The 18,767-nt window shown below is 44.7% G+C and overlaps 1 protein-coding gene across 1 annotated transcript in view; it reads right to left on the reverse strand.

Annotated features, from left to right (window-relative positions):
- cacna1db (calcium channel, voltage-dependent, L type, alpha 1D subunit, b) overlaps positions 1-18,767 on the reverse strand; it is a 1,216,201-nt gene that overhangs the window by 1,078,621 nt on the left and 118,813 nt on the right. Inside the window, exons 2-3 of the mRNA XM_072472487.1 lie at positions 9,600-9,912; positions 2,670-2,775 (exon numbers count right to left, since the gene is read on the reverse strand). Of these exons, the coding sequence (XP_072328588.1) occupies positions 2,670-2,775; positions 9,600-9,912 (419 nt within the window). The remainder of the gene's footprint in view (positions 1-2,669; positions 2,776-9,599; positions 9,913-18,767) is intronic.

An 18,767-nucleotide genomic window follows, 5' to 3' on the forward strand; every position in this document is an offset into this window, starting at 1 on the left:
TCCCGGGTCCTGGTTGGCCGTTGACCTCAAGCTCCGCCCTGAAGGCGGAGTATGAGAAGCCGGAGACTTCCCCCGCAGGCCAGTTTACTATCGAGCTGCGGGGGAACAGACACGCTTAATAAAGCCTCATCGACTTCACTCTATTCGTCTCATGGAGTCTTTGTGCGCTACAGGTTGTTCAGTTGAAAAGTAACTCTTGAAAGCTAAACTATCAGGACTGTCGTGACCAGAGGGTGAGAGAGTTTGTAGAGGTGTGCCTTGCTGATGCCAATATCATACGTGAAACTCAAAGATGAAAGCTATTGTCAGATAGGACTGATCGGACTCCTGACCTATCCTTTGCTGATAAACAACAGCATATTGTGGAACTGTTTAGCTACATAGTGCTGCATTTGTGCAGGGGGTGATGCAAGTGTTTGTGGTTGCCCAAGACATTGGTATATTGGCTATTTAAAATGAAATTTGCCGAATTTGCCTGTAAATTCATGTTTAATTTGTGATGCAAATTGTGTTAAAGTAAAACCACAAAAAGTGGAACCTTGATGGTTATTTCTTGATTTTGGGGTCATTCAATAAATTTGGTTATTTTGCTCCCCAAAGGGATCACAAGAACTATCAATTGGAAGTTTATAAACAATACATGCATGCGAGTGTGTTTACATAGCACAACTGCTCACACTCAAGTGTTCACCTCACTATGTGCATCTTGTCTCAACAGATCGGGGCGAGGTCAAGGGAAAATAAGTTTAGGTTACAGAGGGAGGGCTAAAGATTAGGGGGCAATGCACCTTGAGCAGCTCAAGAAATTATGTATGACCTGGAGAAACCTCAAGGGAAGAGATTGATGGAAACTGATAATATTATACTTCAATAAGTATGAGCAATGGTGCAGAGCTTTGCATATTCGAACACTATACAGCCTCTGATGATTAATTGGCATGAGCCAGAATACAGAAAAGGCCATTCCCCAGGTGGGCAGAATAAATTATAGCCTCCGGTAACAGAGCAGCATTGCTGGAGGGAGAGGAGCAGAACAGCTGTTTGCCTTCTTAATCAAGATATGGAGGGGAATTTTAACACCCACCATCCAGCAAAAACCAGGGAGGCAGTTAAAAATTATGATGGGACTGGTCTCTCACCTGATCCTGCTGACTGCAATTCTACATTACAGGCACCAAAGACATGGCACAAAGCTATTGGAGTCCTACTTTGGAGATGCATATCAGACTCTGATGATATCGTCAATACAGGTCCCAATGGTGATCTTAATATGAGACTTGAGCAAGGAAATCCATTATGGATCCCCAGCAGGCCAAACAGTCAGAGATGGACTCAGAGCCAGAGACAGCCAGAAACACAAGTTGTTGTTTTTTTCTTTATGGGCAAGGAAGTGCAGCAGCGTTCCCATAGGCAAATCCAGATCCCCTGAGCCTTATTCCTCCCCCCACCCCCCTACCACAATGTCCACCTGACCCCTCTTGGCTAACCATTTGCCTTGGGGCTGTGGACCATTCCCACTTGTTCCTATCAGGCTTCATGCAATTCGGTTTTAACAGCTGGGCTGCCACCCACACTTTTGTCAGGGCCAGTCAGCTGGGCCTCTCCATTGGCACTCCTGGAATGGCTGTCACTCATTTGGCCACATACAAAAAGTTAAAATTGACTTTATAATTGAAAAGGGAATGGAAAATAAAGGTGCTGAAGATTAAAACTGCCACAAGTGCATAAAAAGTCAATTATTTGAACATATGTCACTCAGTCTGACTGTGAACAAAACCAAACTTAAAATCTAACCACAAACATAAAATAGTACCATATTCCATATAAAAGACTTCTCCACAACACAATGCAACAGAATTAATAGCACTTCACATCAAAAACATAAAGCCAGATACTCAAGCACCAAGTACTTGGTTATCTCTTTTGATTTGAATTCTATAAATAGGACTGTTTCATTAATTAGTAAATGAATGAAACTACTGAACATGATTACTGTTCCAATTCATTATTCAGATTTAGTAGACCAACAATTCAAACATGATGATCAATTCAAAGGAGGACAGTCTTGTTACATTAATGAGATTTGGGGAAAGATCAAAAACGGTACAACACAAGTTGCTAGGAAACTTGCTGCTTTTCTATAGCTCCACTACACTTTTCTATGGATTTTCCTGCTTCAAATACTCATATTTAAATAATACAAGCAGTATTAATAAAGTGTTTATCAACAGGAAATTAGTTCACATCAGCATTAAGAAGTAATTCACTTTTTCACAGCACAATTCTATAATTCCAAGATAACATCTAAACGTTGTATTGCGCCTGTCCTTTCTATTTACAAGAACTATTGTACACACAGAAAAGTCATCTATAAAAACAATACCACTCCACAGCAAGTAGCAATACCCAAGGAAAGCTTGTACTACCTTAAGAAATATTTGACAACCTATGTATCTAAATAGACATCCAACTTATAAATGATGAGTCTTCACAGATTCCAGAAATACCACCAAGTTACTTACTATACTATATCCAGAATATTAGACCAGAATAACATTAGTCGTTTTAATAGAACTAACTCAGTGTTGAGCTCCTTCTTCTGCTTCTCATTGTATATTCAAATAAAGTAGATAACAGTAGTTAGATAGAAGTAATCAAAGAGCACTTACCAGGTCATGATTGGTTGAATTAGAGTCATCTTCTGGGAAAGGTATGTAAACAGCTAAGGCCACACAGTTGGCAAAAATAGCAATCAATATAAAGATATCAAATGGCCTGTTTTTAATGTCAAGGAATTAACTGTTTCAATAAGAAAACAAAGTAATTAATGAACACCAACAGCTATTATCAAAACTCAAAAGAATGGATAAATGTTGTCTTAATCATGACTAAATCTTGATTTTTCATAAACTAAAAAAGTTCCCAAAAGCATAAAATGAAATTTAGTAAATTAACTACTTGATTTTTCCAACATTATTACAAAAGGAACTAATTTTGAGCCAGTTAAAAGTGATTATATATTTTGCTACAATTAATAGGTCATAATTAATAGGGGCAGCCCAGTGGCACAGTAGTTAGCACTGCTGCCTCACAGTGCCAGGGACCTGGGTTCAATTCGTGACTGGCTGTGTGGAGTTTGCACTCCCCCCCCCCCCCCCCCCCCACCCCGTCTACAAGGGTTTACTCCGGGTCTCCAGTTTCCTCCCACTGTCCAAAAATGTGCAGGTTAGGTGGATTGGCCATGCTAAATTGTATACAAACGTTCAGGTGGTGTTACTGGGATAGGGTGGGTGTTTAGGCCTTGGTAGGGTGCTCTTTCCAAGGGTCAGTGCAGACTCGATGGGCTGAATGGCGTCCATCTGCACTGTAGTGATTCGATGATAACGTGCTGAAGCAGGGGATCTAACAGTTAGACTTGGCTTCACACATTTGGATTTTCAAATATTTTATGTGGCAAGGAATTGAAAATGCAAGCTGGTAGCAATACTGTGAGGAAAACAGAGCATCTAGGTCCCAAGTGAACAAGTGAAGTAACTGTACATCTCCTTAACCAGATTGAACAATTGCAAAATTAACACCATAAAGACTGGAAAGAAAGTGTAAATTAGGGTGTGTAAATTTAGTGTCAAATCAGAGTCAGAAAGAGAAACAAGGATTAGATTTAAACCATTTCGGAGATTAATTGTCAGTAATTTAACAGTATTCATGTCATTAAATGGATACTTGCTCTTATACATATATAAGGGCAGCACGGTAGCCTTGTGGATAGCACAATTGCTTCACAGCGCCAGGGTCCCAGGTTCGATTCCCGGCTTGGGTCACTGTCTGTGCGGAGTCTGCACATCCTCCCCGTGTGTGCGTGGGTTTCCTCCGGGTGCTCCGGTTTCCTCCCACAGTCCAAAGATGTGCAGGTTAGGTGGATTGGCCATGCTAAATTGCCCTTAGTGTCCAAAATTGCCCTAAGTGTTGGGTGGGGTTACTGGGTTATGGGGATAGGGTGGCGGTGTTGACCTTGGGTAGGGTGCTCTTTACAAGAGCCGGCGCAGACTCGATGGGCTGAACGGCCTCCTTCTGCACTGTAGAATCTATGAATAACCTTCGGTGGTGCATTGAGTTTGTTTACCATGGAAATACAGCAACTTACAACATTCAACGCACTTCAGTGAGGCAGATCAAAAGACCTTTTGATCAAAGTGGAGCAGCACAACTCGGACAGTAATCCTTGGATAGTGTCATTTAACTGTACCGTTTACGCTTAAATGAAGTTGCGTACCACTAGCCTCTCTGTTATTTTGGCAACAAAATCAGTCTACAAATTTATCTCACAAAATAATCTGAAGGAAAATAATTTTTCAAGTGAAGCATGCAACATGATTAAAATATACAGCTTTGTTTTTTATTTGTACAGGAAATATTTTGTCCCCAAATGGAAATGATGAAACTTAAATGGGCCTTTTTTTTTTTTAATTTTTCCTTTTCTGAGTTACCAAGCCAGGGCTCAGAGTGTGGGTCAGGGGCGTACCCCTAATCCAGCTCCTTGCCTGCTCCAAAAAACTAATTCAAATTGAATCAAATTTATGGTCCCCACAAGAGAGACATACCAGATCTGAACCCAAAGGCTCAATCTACAGACGCTTGATCTTAGCCAAAAGGCCGAGAAGCGATAAATGGGCCTTTCTAATGGCCCCATGAAGTAGAATATGATTTTGAGCAGATAGCGGTTAACTTCATATTACTTCAGTATTTCCAGTGCTAATTTCCTCAGCACAATCTTTTGGCAATTATCTTAAATGTGCCTATTAGTTACTGATCCAACGAACACTGGAAAGTTTCTTCCTATTTACACGATCAGAATTTTGAATACTAACCAAATCTTCCTTGAACAAATCGAAGTGCCCACTTTAATAGTTAATCCTCATTGACAGATTATTCAAAGGTAATTAATATCACATTGTTAAAAACGTACTTAAGGAAGGGTACTTAAGAGTACAATGGACAAGATGTAACCTTCGCTGGCAAGTTTTGTTCATATGACTGCAAATACAGCCCGACTGTGCAAATACAGCAACTTCAAATCATTCAATGCATTTCAATGGTGAACCAGAGAGCAAGGAAGCTAAAATTGGGACAGTAATATTTGGGTTTTTGTAGCTGCCACTCATCTGAAGTAACCGTAACATTTGCATATAAGGCAAGCACCATAAGTCTCACCATGATGACAGAAAATTATGACCCATTGAGTTTTGTATTGAAAACCTGAATACAACTACTATTAATGTAGTTAACAGTAAATGTTTCTTGGGTATAGCAGATATTGCTGTCGAATAACAGCACAATATAAAAATATAATGCATTAGTGCTGCTTTTTATGGAATCGAAGAATGGTTACAGCACATTCGGCCTGTCACGTTTGTGCTAACTCTCTGCACGAACAAGTCAATTAGTGCCACTCCCCCAGCTTTTGCTCATATCCCTGCAATTTCTTTTCCTTTTTGATCAGATTCCCTTTTGAATGCCATGATTGAATCTTCCTCCACTCTCAGATAGTACATTCTAAATGCTATAAATTCTGGTAATGTCAGTTGGTAGGTAGATTATTTATAGATTCCACACAGTGCAGAAGGCCATTCGGCCCACAGTGTCTGCACCAACCCTCCAAAAAGAGCACCTCTCCTAGACCCACATCCCTGCCCTATCCCTGTAATCTTTTTTTTAATAAACAATTTTATTGAGGTATTTTTAGCATATAAAACAATGACATTGTATAGACCGTACAAAAGGAAAAGCAAATAACACATAGTGCAAACCACAACTCCTTTCTCGCAAGGACGTGCCTAAATCACCCCCTACTCTACACTACCCTAGCGCCCCCCCCCCCCCACTGACGATTAATTCTCTGCGAAGAAGTCAATGAATGGCTGCCACCTCCGGGTGAACCCCGATAATGAACCTCTCAAGGCGAACCTAACCTTTTCTAGACGGAGAAAGCTCGCCATGTCCGATAGCCATGTTTCGGTCTTCGGGGGCTTTGAGTCCCTCCATGCCAACAGTATTCGTCGCCGGGCTACCAGGGAAGCAAAGGCCAAGACATCGGCCTCCTTCTCCTCCTGGACTCCCAGGTCCTCCGACACCCCAAAGATTGCCACCTCAGGACTCATTACCGCCCCAGTTTTCAAAACCCGGGACATGATGTCCGCGAATCCCTGCCAGTATCCCCTGAGTCTAGGGCACAACCATAACATGTGCACATGATTAACCGGCCCACCGGCGCATCTGGCACACTTGTCCTCTAGCCCGAAAAATGTACTCATCCGGGCCACCGTCATGTGGGCCCAGTGCACGACCTTAAACTGGATCAGACTGAGCATGGCACACGTTGCGGTCATGTTTACTCTGCGCAGAGCTTCTGCCCAAATACCGTCCTCCACCTCCGCCCCCCCCCCGAGCTCCTCTTCCCACTTAAGCTTCAGGTCATCAGTCTGTGTATCCTCTGCTCCCATTAGTTCTTTGTAAATATCTGAGACTCTGCCCTCACCTACCTTTCCCCTAGAAACTACCTTGTCCTGCCTCCCCTTTGGTGGGAGGCGTGGGAAGGACGGCACCAGTCTGCACATGAAATCCCGCACCTGTAAGTATCTAAAGTCATTCCCTCCCACCAGCCCAAACTTCTCCTCCAACGCCCTCATGCTCAGAAAGTTCCCTTCCATGAACAGATCACCCACTCTCACAATCCCCGCCCTCCGCCACAGTCGATACCCACCGTCTATGTTCCCCGGGGCAAATCGGTGATTGCCGCAGATTGGGGTCCACACCAATGCTCTCACTTCCCCTATATGCCTCCTCCACTGGCCCTAGATCCGCAAAGCCGCCACCACTATAGGACTGGTGGAGTAACGCGCCATCGGGAGCGGCAGAGGCGCCGTAACCAGGGCCGCCAAACTGGTGCCCCCGCACGAAGCAGCCTCCATCCGCTCCCAGACCGACCCGTGCCCACCATCCATTTACTTATCATCGCTATGTTGGCCACCCAGTAGTAGTTGCTAAAGTTCGGCAACGCCAGCCCCCCCTCCCCTGTTCCTTTCAAGCATCACCTTCCTCACCCGCGGGGACTTCACCGCCCAGACAAATCCCAGGATAATTTTATTCAGCCTCTTAAAGAAGGACCTCAGGATGAAAATGGGGAGACACTGAAATATGAACAAGAATCTCGGGAGGATCGTCATCTTAACAGTCTGCACCCTCCCCACTAGTGACAGGAAGGTCAGTCCGTCCAGGAATCGTCTCATCCCCTCCGGTCCCCTGGGGGGTTCCGAAGTGTATAACTTACTATAAAAGTCCCTAAACACCTTGTTCAGCCCTGCCGGGTCCCCCACCAGATTTCCCTCCCCATCCTCTATCCTTCCTATCTGCCGAGCCACTTCTCTCTTCCTTAGTTGTTGCGCGAGCATTCTGCTGGCCTTCTCTCCATGCTCATATATCGCGCCTTTTGCCTTTCTAAGCTGCTCTACAGCCTTACCTGTAGTCAGCACCGCGAACTCGGCCTGCAGCCGCTGTCGTTTCCTGAGTAACTCTGGCCTCAGGGACTCCGCGTAGCTCCTGTCCGTCCGTAAAATTTCCTGAACCAGTCGGTCGTTTCTGCCTTGTCTGTCCTGTCCCTATGGGCCCGGATTGAGATCAGCTCCCCTCTCACCACTGCCTTCATTGCCTCCCAGGGCACTGCTGCCGAGACTTCTCCGGTATCATTTACCTGCAGGTAATTCTGCATGCATTTCCTGAGTCTCTCACACACCGCCTCTTCCGCAAGCAATCCAACTTCCAACCTCCATTGTAGGCGCTGGAAGCTATCCTTACAAATCCATAGGTCCACCCAGTGCGGAACATGGTCCGATATGGTAATTCCCGAATATTCTGCCCCCACCATCCCGGCCAGCAAGTCCCTACTCATGACAAAGAAATCAAATCGGGAATACACCTTATGGATGCGGGGGTAGGACGAAAACTCCCTCGCCGACGGCCGGCTAAATCTCCACGGATCAGCTCCCCCCATTTCCTCCATGAACCCTCTCAGTTCCTTTGCCATCGCTGGCAACCTGCCTGTTTTTGAAGACGACCGATCCAGGCTCGGGTCCAGGACTGTGTTAAAGTCCCCACCCATGATCAATTTGCGTGAGTCCAAGTCGGGGAGCATCCCGAGCAACCTCCTGATGAAATCCAGATCGTCCCAATTAGGGGCATACACACTGGCCAAGACTACTCTCACCCCTTCGAGCTTACCCCTAACCATAACAAATCTGCCGCCCCCGTCCGCAACTGTACCCTCCGCCTCAAATTGAACCCTTTTATTAATCAGGATCGCAACCCCCCCCCTAGTCTTAGTGTCAAGCCCCGAATGAAAGACCTGACTAACCCAGCCCTTCCTCAACCTAACCTGGTCTGCCACTTTCAGGTGCGTCTCCTGCAGCATGACTACGTCCGCCTTCAGAACCCGCAAATGCGCAAACACGCGCCATCTTCACTGACCCGTTTAGTCCTCTAACATTCCAGGTGATCAGCCTGGTTGGGGGGGACTTCGCCCCCCCCTCCCCTTGCCGATCAGCCATCCCCTTTCGCGCTTCCTCTGGCCCGCCTCCTGGCCGGCTCCACCCATGACCTCCTCACTGTTGCCATGTCCAGTTTCCATCCTCGTCAGCAGATCAACTTCCCCCTCTCCCACCCTAGTAACACCCCCTATCCCTGTAACCTTGTGCATTGATCGTGACCAACACACCTAATCTGCACAATATTGGATTATTGCATTTCCTTTTAAATTTTATTGGAAAATTTAAAGATATATTCCTAAAACGAGTGATTATTTGGGTTAAAAATGTAAAATATTTTAAATCATGGGACTATAAAGTTTGGTGCAATTATCCATTTCAGGAAATCAGTTGTTAAAATAATTACTTCAGATGAAAGGATATCCACCTGAAATGTTAACTGTCTTTCTCTCCACACGTGTTGCCTGACCACTTCAGTATTTACAACATTTCTGTTTTTATTTACATTAGATAATCATAGTTGTGCAGTTAATTTAGCAAAAACATATATTCCTCAGGAGGTTGAAAAGTTTTGGAGAAACAGCATGTCTGCCAAGTTTGATTTCACCTTCAAATAAATAACCAAACATAATGATTCAGTGTAGTGTTCAGGTGTAACTGGGGGTTATTGCAATACCATTCAGAAAGAACTTTTTCTAAGGAAATATATTTTTCTATTGAGTTCAGTTCACTCAATTTGTGTTTTCTTTGCTTTTATATAAAATGCTGCTGTAAAATGAGAATGATGTTCGTAAGCATATTGAGTTTACATGAAATTTACTAAATGACAAATATATTTATTTTCCCCATTGGAAGTAGTTTCGCTTAGGGTTTGCTAACATTTTGCCTGCAAAGACAGTACCCAATATGTTTGGTTGAATTTTACGTGCAGTATGTAAATGCTGTGATGACCTTGCAGGAGCACTCAAAAAAGTAGAACACGCAGCTAATGATTTTTCACGGTGTTATATCGAAGCTCCTGCGCACATCGCATGCATGACCAAGAGCAGAGGAAAAGGATACTTCCATTCTACTATACTAATACAGGCTCTTCTAATGGGATTGTTGAGATTTAAGCAGAATAGGGCACGGGCCGGCCTGTTGTTCACAGTGCTGCCCTGCTGCTTCTTGCTCTTGGCGAATTGCTGGCGTTTTCTTTGGGCTGCTGCGTTGTTGGATTCCGTGGTTGAGTTCATGTTTGCGGCAGCTTTAGCCTGCCTCGCCGCGTCAATAGCAGCCTGCCAGGATAGTGCTGCTGGCCTCGGCGGTTCGGAGTTTGACTGGAGACCCGGTCCGTCGCTAGGTAGCGGGAGTCTGTTGATGGCATAATTTACTCCTGTGTTTTAAAAAAAAATACGTAATCAGATATGGAAGTGACCTTTTCATTTGACAAAAAAAACCACACTGCTCACTAGATATCACGGTTTAAAGCAACACTTTAAACGAATCAATTTTTGAAATCGCGAGAGCAAATACAACAGGGAAATCATGATTTTGTGTTTAAACACGCCAGACCAGCCAAACATGTGAAAACAGCAAAATAAATTACCCATCGCAAACAGTTCAACAGCTGGCAATATTGCTAGATTACAAATACACACTTTAAAAGGGTATATATTCAGTGAGGTTTCATGTTACTGCCGCCTTACACACACAAAAACTCTGAAACAAAAACATTTATTTAAACAGATGAAGACGGTGTATGTATCTTTCTGCCACATTAACTGTCACAAAATGTATTCCAATGAAGCATGTATTATTTCTTTGAAGCGAAGTCTGCAACAGTCACAACCAAGGTCTGTACCTCTATTCAGCAAGGTGCGATCCTTAAACCTCATGTGGATTTTAACTGTTTAAGTAAAAAGTTCTGGGGGGGAAAACGTTTATTAACAATCATTGCACTGCCTGTCAAACTCCTGTGTCGAGGTTCAACCTAATTATTTTGATCCAAAACCATGACTGAGACTTTTTTGTTTGCTCCTTTGTAGCGAAATGTCTCTCGTGAATCAAATAGAAAGAAAATAGCTCAGGGCAAATGTCAGATGTATTAATTAAAACCTTCAAAGTCACTATCTCGAGCATCCTCGATTGTGCCGTTGATATAATCAAAGCTGGGGACATTTACCTTCGTAGGGCTCCTTTAATTCATACATTCTCACCACCTTTTTTTGTATTACATCAAAAACAAAACTGATAAAAAAAACGAAACGACGAGGCGGCTTCTCATCCCCCGACCCCCATGGTGGTCAGACACCGGCGGCTATTTCGTTTCCCTCCGTTTTTTTATCCAGCATCATTATAACATCCGGGCTCCGCCGGTGCTTCAACCCACGGCTCTCATCTCATCGCTGCTCCCGGTGCGCTGCCCACGTCCCTCCTGCCAGCCGGCCGGTCCGTTTCCCCCTGCCCCCCCCCCCCTCACCCACCCACCCACCCCCCCCAAGCCCCGGCCGCCCGCCCCCCGCCCGCGCCCGGCTGCTGCTGTCGGCCTGACTCTGACAGGGAGCGGAGGAAAGGAGCACGGGCGGAGCTGCGGACTGGGCTCGAGCGCTGACTGCCTCGCTGAGAGGGCGGGGGGGGGGGGGGGGGGAGGGGGGCACGCGCGCGCTCTCGGCGGGGAGGCGAGCGGGTTGCGCGAGATGCTAAGGGACGCGCGAGCTCGGGGGCGAGGGGGGAGGCGGGGAGGGACGCGCGAGATGGGGGGGGGTTGGGGGCGATTGAAGGGACGCGCGAGATGGTATGGGGACGGGCGCGCACGCGCGTTCTCTTCCAGGTGTCCTCTTGAGTACCAGCATCGTCGAGAGCAGTGGGAGTTTGGAAAAGCGCACAGACGGCCCGGGGGGTGGGGGTGGGGGTGGGGGGGGGGGGGGGAGAGAGAGAGAACAGAGACTCACCCCGATCCCCAAACATCAATACCTATGGCAGATCGTACCCGTCCACAAGTAAACCCGGGCAACCCGAGCGCACACCGGCGTCCTCATCGGCCTTGGTTACTGAGGGCAGGGGCACCGTTACTGAGCCGCGGCGGGGGGCGGGGGGCTCGTTTCCCCGCCCCTGCAGCAGGACACCATCAATTATTATTTATATGTACAATACCCTCCGTCAGGAAAACAACACTTGCTTCTAACCATGTATCAATGGATTGACATTTCAGATTTGTAAAAATGATATATTTTTTCACGGCAGTAACTTGGGATATCAGGTTCGGGGTAACACCAATTGAAGTTCTCGAAGCGAAATGAAAACGTTCGTCTCCCCCTCACAAGAATGCGAGCACTTTGCTTTTCCGGGGCATATTTGATATTATTTCTCCCCAGATGCACATCCTATTACGAAATAAATCATTGTTTCAAAGCTTTAAAAGTATGCAATTTGAAGACAAAAAATATTGAAATACACTGGATTTGGAAGAACCTTACTACACTTCTATACTTCACTGATATTACCTTGCCGTGATTGTTTTATACCGTGAATGTGATGAAGTCCACACTCCTCCACGCCCACATTATTCTGCACATTAAACTATAAGTAATAACAGTGATTTATCAAACATCCTGCCTCTTCCATCGCCTTGTGAAAATGTTCGGGTTGCTATTAGATTGAGTTGCACTTGTTTCTGGTGGGCACAGTAAGAAGTCTTACAACACCAAGTCTTACAACACCTGGTGCACAGTGTACCAATTTAGCAGTGAGGTTGTCTGCATTGCTGTTGGTCCCACTTCTAAATTCATGGTGCCATTCGTTTTAGCATTCCAGACAGACATTATGCCCTGCCCCACTCTAGATTCTTCAGCAACCCTGCAGCCAAAGAATGGAAAATGGCAACATTTCTAGAGCCAAAGGAAATTGAATGCCCTCCCCATAATCCTCAAGGATAGGGACCCCAAAGTACACCAACTCTTTTTGGGCAACACAGTGCCACAGTGTTCAGCACTGCCTCACAGCGGCAGGGAACAGATTTCAATTCCGGCCTTGGGTGACTATGTGGTGTTTATACGTTCTCCCAGTGTTTGCATGAGTTTCCTCCAGATGCTATGATTTCCTCCCAAAGTCCAAAGACGTGCAGGTTAGTTGGACTGACCATGCTAAATTCCCCCTTAGTGTCCAAACATGTGTAGGTTAAGTAGATTGGCCATGGTGAATGCACAGGGTTACGGGGATAGGGCAGGTGAGTGGGCAGACGTAGAGTGCACTTTTGTAGGGTTGGTGCAAACCCAAAGGGCCGAATGGCCTCCTTCTGCACTGTAGGGATTCTATGGATTCTCCTTGGGGGCTTACCCAAAGCTGCTACCAGGATCACGTTCACTGTGACGTCCACTTGGCCATCACGGTAGCACAGTGGGTAGCACTTCTGCTTCACAGCCCCAGGGTCCCATGTTCAATTCCCAGCTGTCTGTGCGGAGTCTGCACGTTCTCCCGGAGTCTGCATGGGTTTCCTCCGGGTGCTCCAGTTTCCTCCCACAAGTCCTGAAAGACGTGCTGTTAGGTAATTTGGACATTCTGAATTCTCCCTCTGTTTACCCGATCAGGCGCCGGAATGTCGTGACTAGGGGCTTTTCACAGTAACTTCATTGCAGTGTTAATGTAAGCCTACTTGTGACAATAAAGATTATTAAATTAAGTTGCCTGTGGATCTGCAACATGTCTCCAACCCAACAGTCCAACTTAGGTGAGGCCCAAGACATAATTTTGATCAAGCCTTGTGCCCACAGTTCTGGTGCAGGGATTATTCACTGTACCCAGTTTCCACGAAAAGTCAGCAGCAATTTCTACCCCTTTGTTTTGTATGCTTTGCATGTTAAGTATGTTAGCTAAGATAGCCAGGTCATCAAATGTAAATGTTAGAGGTTAAACCATTCATTGTAATGTTCCCCATACAGCATGTGTGTTGTAGTTCACTGTCATCTGTGAGTCAGAGGGTTTCAGTGGGTTCAAGTCCTAGTCAAGAGACTGAGCACAAAATCTAGGCCGAAACTCCTTTGACCCAGTTTCTCTTCACCAGTTGCACAGCTTGAGCTGGGGAGCCTAGAAGTTTATTTCTCACAATGCTGATTGTGTTACATTATATAAAGCATAAGAAATGCTTTTAAAAAAAAATCAAATTGCAAAATTTTTGACTTAATGTTGGAAAAACAGCTTTATAGCCTAGCTGATGCGGTGAGGGTAACATGGGCGAAATGATAAGTGAAGAGAAGAGGAAATGCAGAGTGGAGAAGAAGGAAATGAAGGGAGAATGGGATTAGCGGAGGTAGGGAGGGGTCATGAAAAGTCAGTCTGTACCGGAGTTCTGTTGCTTCCCATCCAAAAACATTGCCTGCCATTCAGGCTTGTTTTCCCCATCAACTCTTGCCTGTACCGTTTACTGAATAACACCCACAATTCAGACCAACTTAAATGAGAGAGGATAGAGCAAGACCCAGAAAAGGAGACAAACAAAGGATAACACAAGAATTAAGGAGAAAAGAGCTGAATGAGACAGAAAACAGAAGAGGAAAGACAGGACAGAAAAAGACAGACAGAGAACAGGTAAGTAACTTCTGACTTACAAAGCAAAGCAGAGCAAACTATGTTAAATATATTAATTGGTCCTATCTGTTAATTTTCTTCCCCACAAAAACCTTAAATCCTTCCCTTATCCAAGGTACCCCACCTCCGTTACTCCCCGATCAAGATATTGTGAACAATGCATTGGGAGATCTATTGTACATGGCAAAGGGGTTATGGATATCACAAAGTCTTTAGATGGTTTAGCAGTATCATACAAAACTATATTACCTCTATCCACCTTCTGTGAAGGTGGCTGAGGTAATATTTTTGTCCCTGTTTTTCAGTCTGTAAACAATATATCTGAAAAACGAATGAACAAAGTTCAACAAAATCAAGGAAGAACTGATTAGCTTTTGGCAAAGATATGGATCTGGATCCTGGAATGTTTTAAAAGATCATAAACATTGGGAGATCGGGCAAATTGACTTTTTTAATGTCGTGGGTTGTTTTAGAATGTTATGGAACATCTCAACTGTTTGTGTTACATTGTATATAGCATAAGAAATGCTTTTTAAAAAATAACAAATTGCAAGATTATTGGCAATTTGTCACAAGTTTCCAGGGCAGGTTGTTGGACTTCGATTGGCCTGAAATCTCCTCAGGTGAAATTAAAGCTCTTAAATAAAAATATTTATTTTTTCAGTTTGTATCAACCAGGCAGGGGAAAGCCTCCAGGAAGAGCTGCACAATTGTAATAAGGTCGAGTTAACACAGTGTGGCATGGGTATGTACTCAGAGCACCCTCATCACTTGTTTGTTATGGAATGTTATAGAATACAAAATAGAAAATAAATGATGTTTTTGTTTGTGTTAACATGTTTAATGACCGTTATATTTGTATGTGTTTAAGGAAAGATCCAAAACACAATAGGTGGCATTATTTCCAATGGGAGCCTCAGAGTTTAATGCTCCCTTGTGGCTGTCATGTGAATAGCCTTTAGATGAAAGAACTTAATTGATACAAAGGTAACTCATTAAATGTAAAATTAAATTCCATACTGTAAGTAAATAAAAGCAACACATTATGACAGATATTTGGTAATACCAATTAACTTAATTTAGCTAAGTGTGATGTACAATATTCTAAATTGGAAGCAGAATTCAGTCACTGTCATGAATCTGCCTGGAGACAGCATAAACAGTATTTGGTATGTGTCTCCCCCGCAACGAGTTTAGATAATAATCAAATGTGTATAGTTTATGGAGGAGAAACAGATTACAGACAATTGGGAAGGTCCATGAGATACACCTATTTTAATGTATAGTCAAGGAAGTTGATAGTGGCAGACAGCCAAATACACAGAAGGCATAATCAAAGAACAACAAAGGTATAATTGGTCGTCTCTGAGAAGGAAGGGAGGCAGTTATCATCTAGCAGTCTCAGAAAGCTGGGACAGCCCAGTTTCTCGCCATGAAGCCTGAAGGCCACGTTGACAGCAAACTAGCTTCTAAGTCTTAGAGCCACGGTAGTGCAAAAAACCATCGTAACAGCAGTTTAAAAATATCTTCACTGGACCAAGAAAAGACAACCGCAGATTTCAGGAACAGCATGGTGACACAGCGGTTAGCACTGCTGTCTCACAGCATCAGGGACCTGGGTTCAATTCCAGCCTTGGGTGACTGTCTGTGTGGAGTTTTCACTTTCTCCCCATGTCTGCGTGGGTTTTCTCTGGGTGCTACGGTTTGCTCCCATAGTCCAAAAATGTGGTTAGGCGGATTGGCCATGCTACATTGCCCCTTAATTGTCCAGGGGGTGAGTTAGCTTATGGAGATAGGGCCGAATGCCCTCCTTCTGCACCGTAGGGATTCTCTGATTCTATGAGTATCATCCCTGTATTGTGGTAACTGCAGCTAGTTATACAATTTCCTGTACCAGCCTCCCCGAACAGGCGCCGGAATGTGGCGACTAAGAGCTTTTCACAGTATCTTCATTTGAAGCCTACTTGTGACAATAAGCGATTTTCATTTTCAGGGGCTGGTTTAGCTCACTGGGCTAAATCACTGGCTTTGAAAGCAGACCAAGGCAGGCCAGCAGCACGGTTCAATTCCCATACCAGATTCCCCGAACAGGTGCTGGAATGTGGTGACTAGGGGCTTTTCACAGTAACTTCATTGAAGCCTACTCGTGACAATAAGCAATTTTCATTTCAATTTTGTGTTGTTTGGGGAACAGGGGGAATCTAATATATTGTGCAACAAGGGGTATGTTCTGTATAAACTGTGTTTAGTAATTCATACATCTTAATTGAGTGAGAGTAGAGTAGTCCTGTTTGTGAGCAGTTGTCTTCACTTTAAGAGCAATCTTTCATAATTGTTACATGACTGGGCTATTTATTCTCACTGGGGTTTCACTTGTCTCATCACACAAAAACAAAACATCCCCATGAACCGGTGTTCCAAGTTGGGATACCCTCGCAGAAAACATCAGCATGCTTCATGACAGTTATTTAAGAGAAATGGGTTCCAAGTTTTTAGCATAATTAATGATCAGCTAGATTAAAGGCAGATTTGGTGCTGCTGCAGGAGACCCATTTGAGGGTGAAGGATCAGGTGAGGCTTAGGAAGGGTTGGGTGAGTCATGTATTTCATTCAGGGTTTGATAGTAGAGCTCGGGGTGGGAGGGTAGCAATATTGGTGGGCAAGACGGCGAGGTTCAAAGATGGAGAAGGTGGTGGCTGATCAGGAGGGTAAGTACATGGCAGTGACGGGTGTATTGTGTTAGAGGAGAGGTTGGTGGCGCTGGCAAGCATATATTTTTTTAAATAGATTTAGAGCACCCAATTAAATTTTTCCAGTTAAGGGGCAATTTAGCATGTTCAATCCACCTACCGTGCACATCTTTGTGTTGTGACGGCGAAACCCACGCAAACACGGGGAGAATGTGCAAACTCCACACAGTGACCCAGAACCGGGATCGAACCTGGGACCTCGGCGCCGTGAGACTGCAGTGCGAACCACTGCGCCACCGTGCTGCCCTGGCGAACGTATATGGCCCCAATTGTGATGATGCAGGGTTTGTGAAGAGGGCGCAGGATACCATCCTGGATTTGGATACCCATGAGCTGATAGTAAGGGGGGGGGGGGGGGGGGGGGGGGGCCGAGGGGGGGAACTGGAACATAATGTTGGAACCGAAGGTGGACAGAACCCGCCGTGTTCGCTGACCCAGTCGGGGAGGGGGGAGGGAGCGCTGTGGAGGCTGGCGAAGGCGTTGGTTGGGCTCATGATGGAGGTGGGAGGAGTGGACCCATGGAGGTTTTTACAACCAAGGGATCGAGAGTATTCATTTTTTTTCCCCCTGGTGCACAAGGTGTATTTGAGGATTTACTTTTTTACAGTGTGAAAGGCGCTGTTGGCTGGGGTTAAGAGGTCGGAGTACTCAACAAATGTGATTTCGGATCACACTCCACATTGGATGGTTGTGGTTTTGGAGAAGGGGGCAGTCAAGAGGCCGGGGTGGAGAATGGATGTGGGTTTTTTGGTGGACAAGATAGGGAAGATGATTGAGGAATATGTGGGGTTTAATTCCATAGGGGAAGTCTCATGGTTGGTGGTCTCGGCGTGGCGGGGGAACCCTGACCCTGGAGAAGGTAATGTTTGCACTCGGGGGGGGGGGGGGGGGGGGGGGGGGGGGGGCGGGGGTGCGTTCAAGTGATGGGTTCAACAATTGTTGGGGTTTGTTCATCATGCATTTTCAGGAGTTGGTTACTGTTGACTGTTGAGGGAGGGAGGGGGTCGTTTTGTATTGTCAAATTGCTGAAAATCTGCTGACTAAAAATACTTTCTTAAAAAAAGATCAGCCAACAATCTAAGAATGCAATTTATTGATTGGAAATGCAAAGCTAACAGCCATCATGCAACCAAGCTGAACAAGGACATGAGGCGCATGGGAACTCCATCACTTACAAGATCCCCTTCAGGTCACACACCATCCTGACTTTGAAATCTGTTGCCTTCTTTCACCATCACAAGATATAAATTCTGGAACTCCCTATCTAACAGCTCGTGGGAATAACTTCATCACATGGACTGTAGCTGTTCAAGAAGGCGTTCATCACCACGTTCCCAAAGAGAGTTAAGGATAGGCAATAAATGTCAGTCTTGCCAGTGATACGAGATTCCACGAATGAATTAAAAAAAATACTTTAATGAATCGCAACCAGCAAGCAGGCCATTTGCGAGGTATGAATTTTGAAAAGTTAATTAATCCAGCTGCAAAATCCGCTGAACGCCAAATTTGAAAAATAATATTTGCTGATGTATATGCAAGTGACCTCTGTTCTAGAGAAAGATAGCACATTTTTGGGTTGGGGAACAGCTCTCAACTACATAAGGCAGTGGCAAATATGACAATATACCACTCAAAAATGACGGTAGTGGCAACGACTGGAAGGTTGACTAGGTGTTAAAATTTGAACAAGAGAGTTTAAAAGTTAGGCCCAAATATTATTGCAAAGTAGCAGTATAAGATGTAGATAGTTATACAGAAAAATAATATTTGTAAAAAAAGATCCAACTATACCGACACAAAATGGTAGCATAAATGTAGCAAGGTAGCAGGAATAAAACATGTGACTTACGTAAATGTTATCCATAATTTTTTTTAAATTTAGAGTACCCAATTCATTTTTTCCAATTAAAGGGCA

The sequence above is a fragment of the Scyliorhinus torazame genome, chromosome 13, assembly GCF_047496885.1.
Source record: "Scyliorhinus torazame isolate Kashiwa2021f chromosome 13, sScyTor2.1, whole genome shotgun sequence".
Taxonomy (NCBI): domain Eukaryota; kingdom Metazoa; phylum Chordata; class Chondrichthyes; order Carcharhiniformes; family Scyliorhinidae; genus Scyliorhinus; species Scyliorhinus torazame.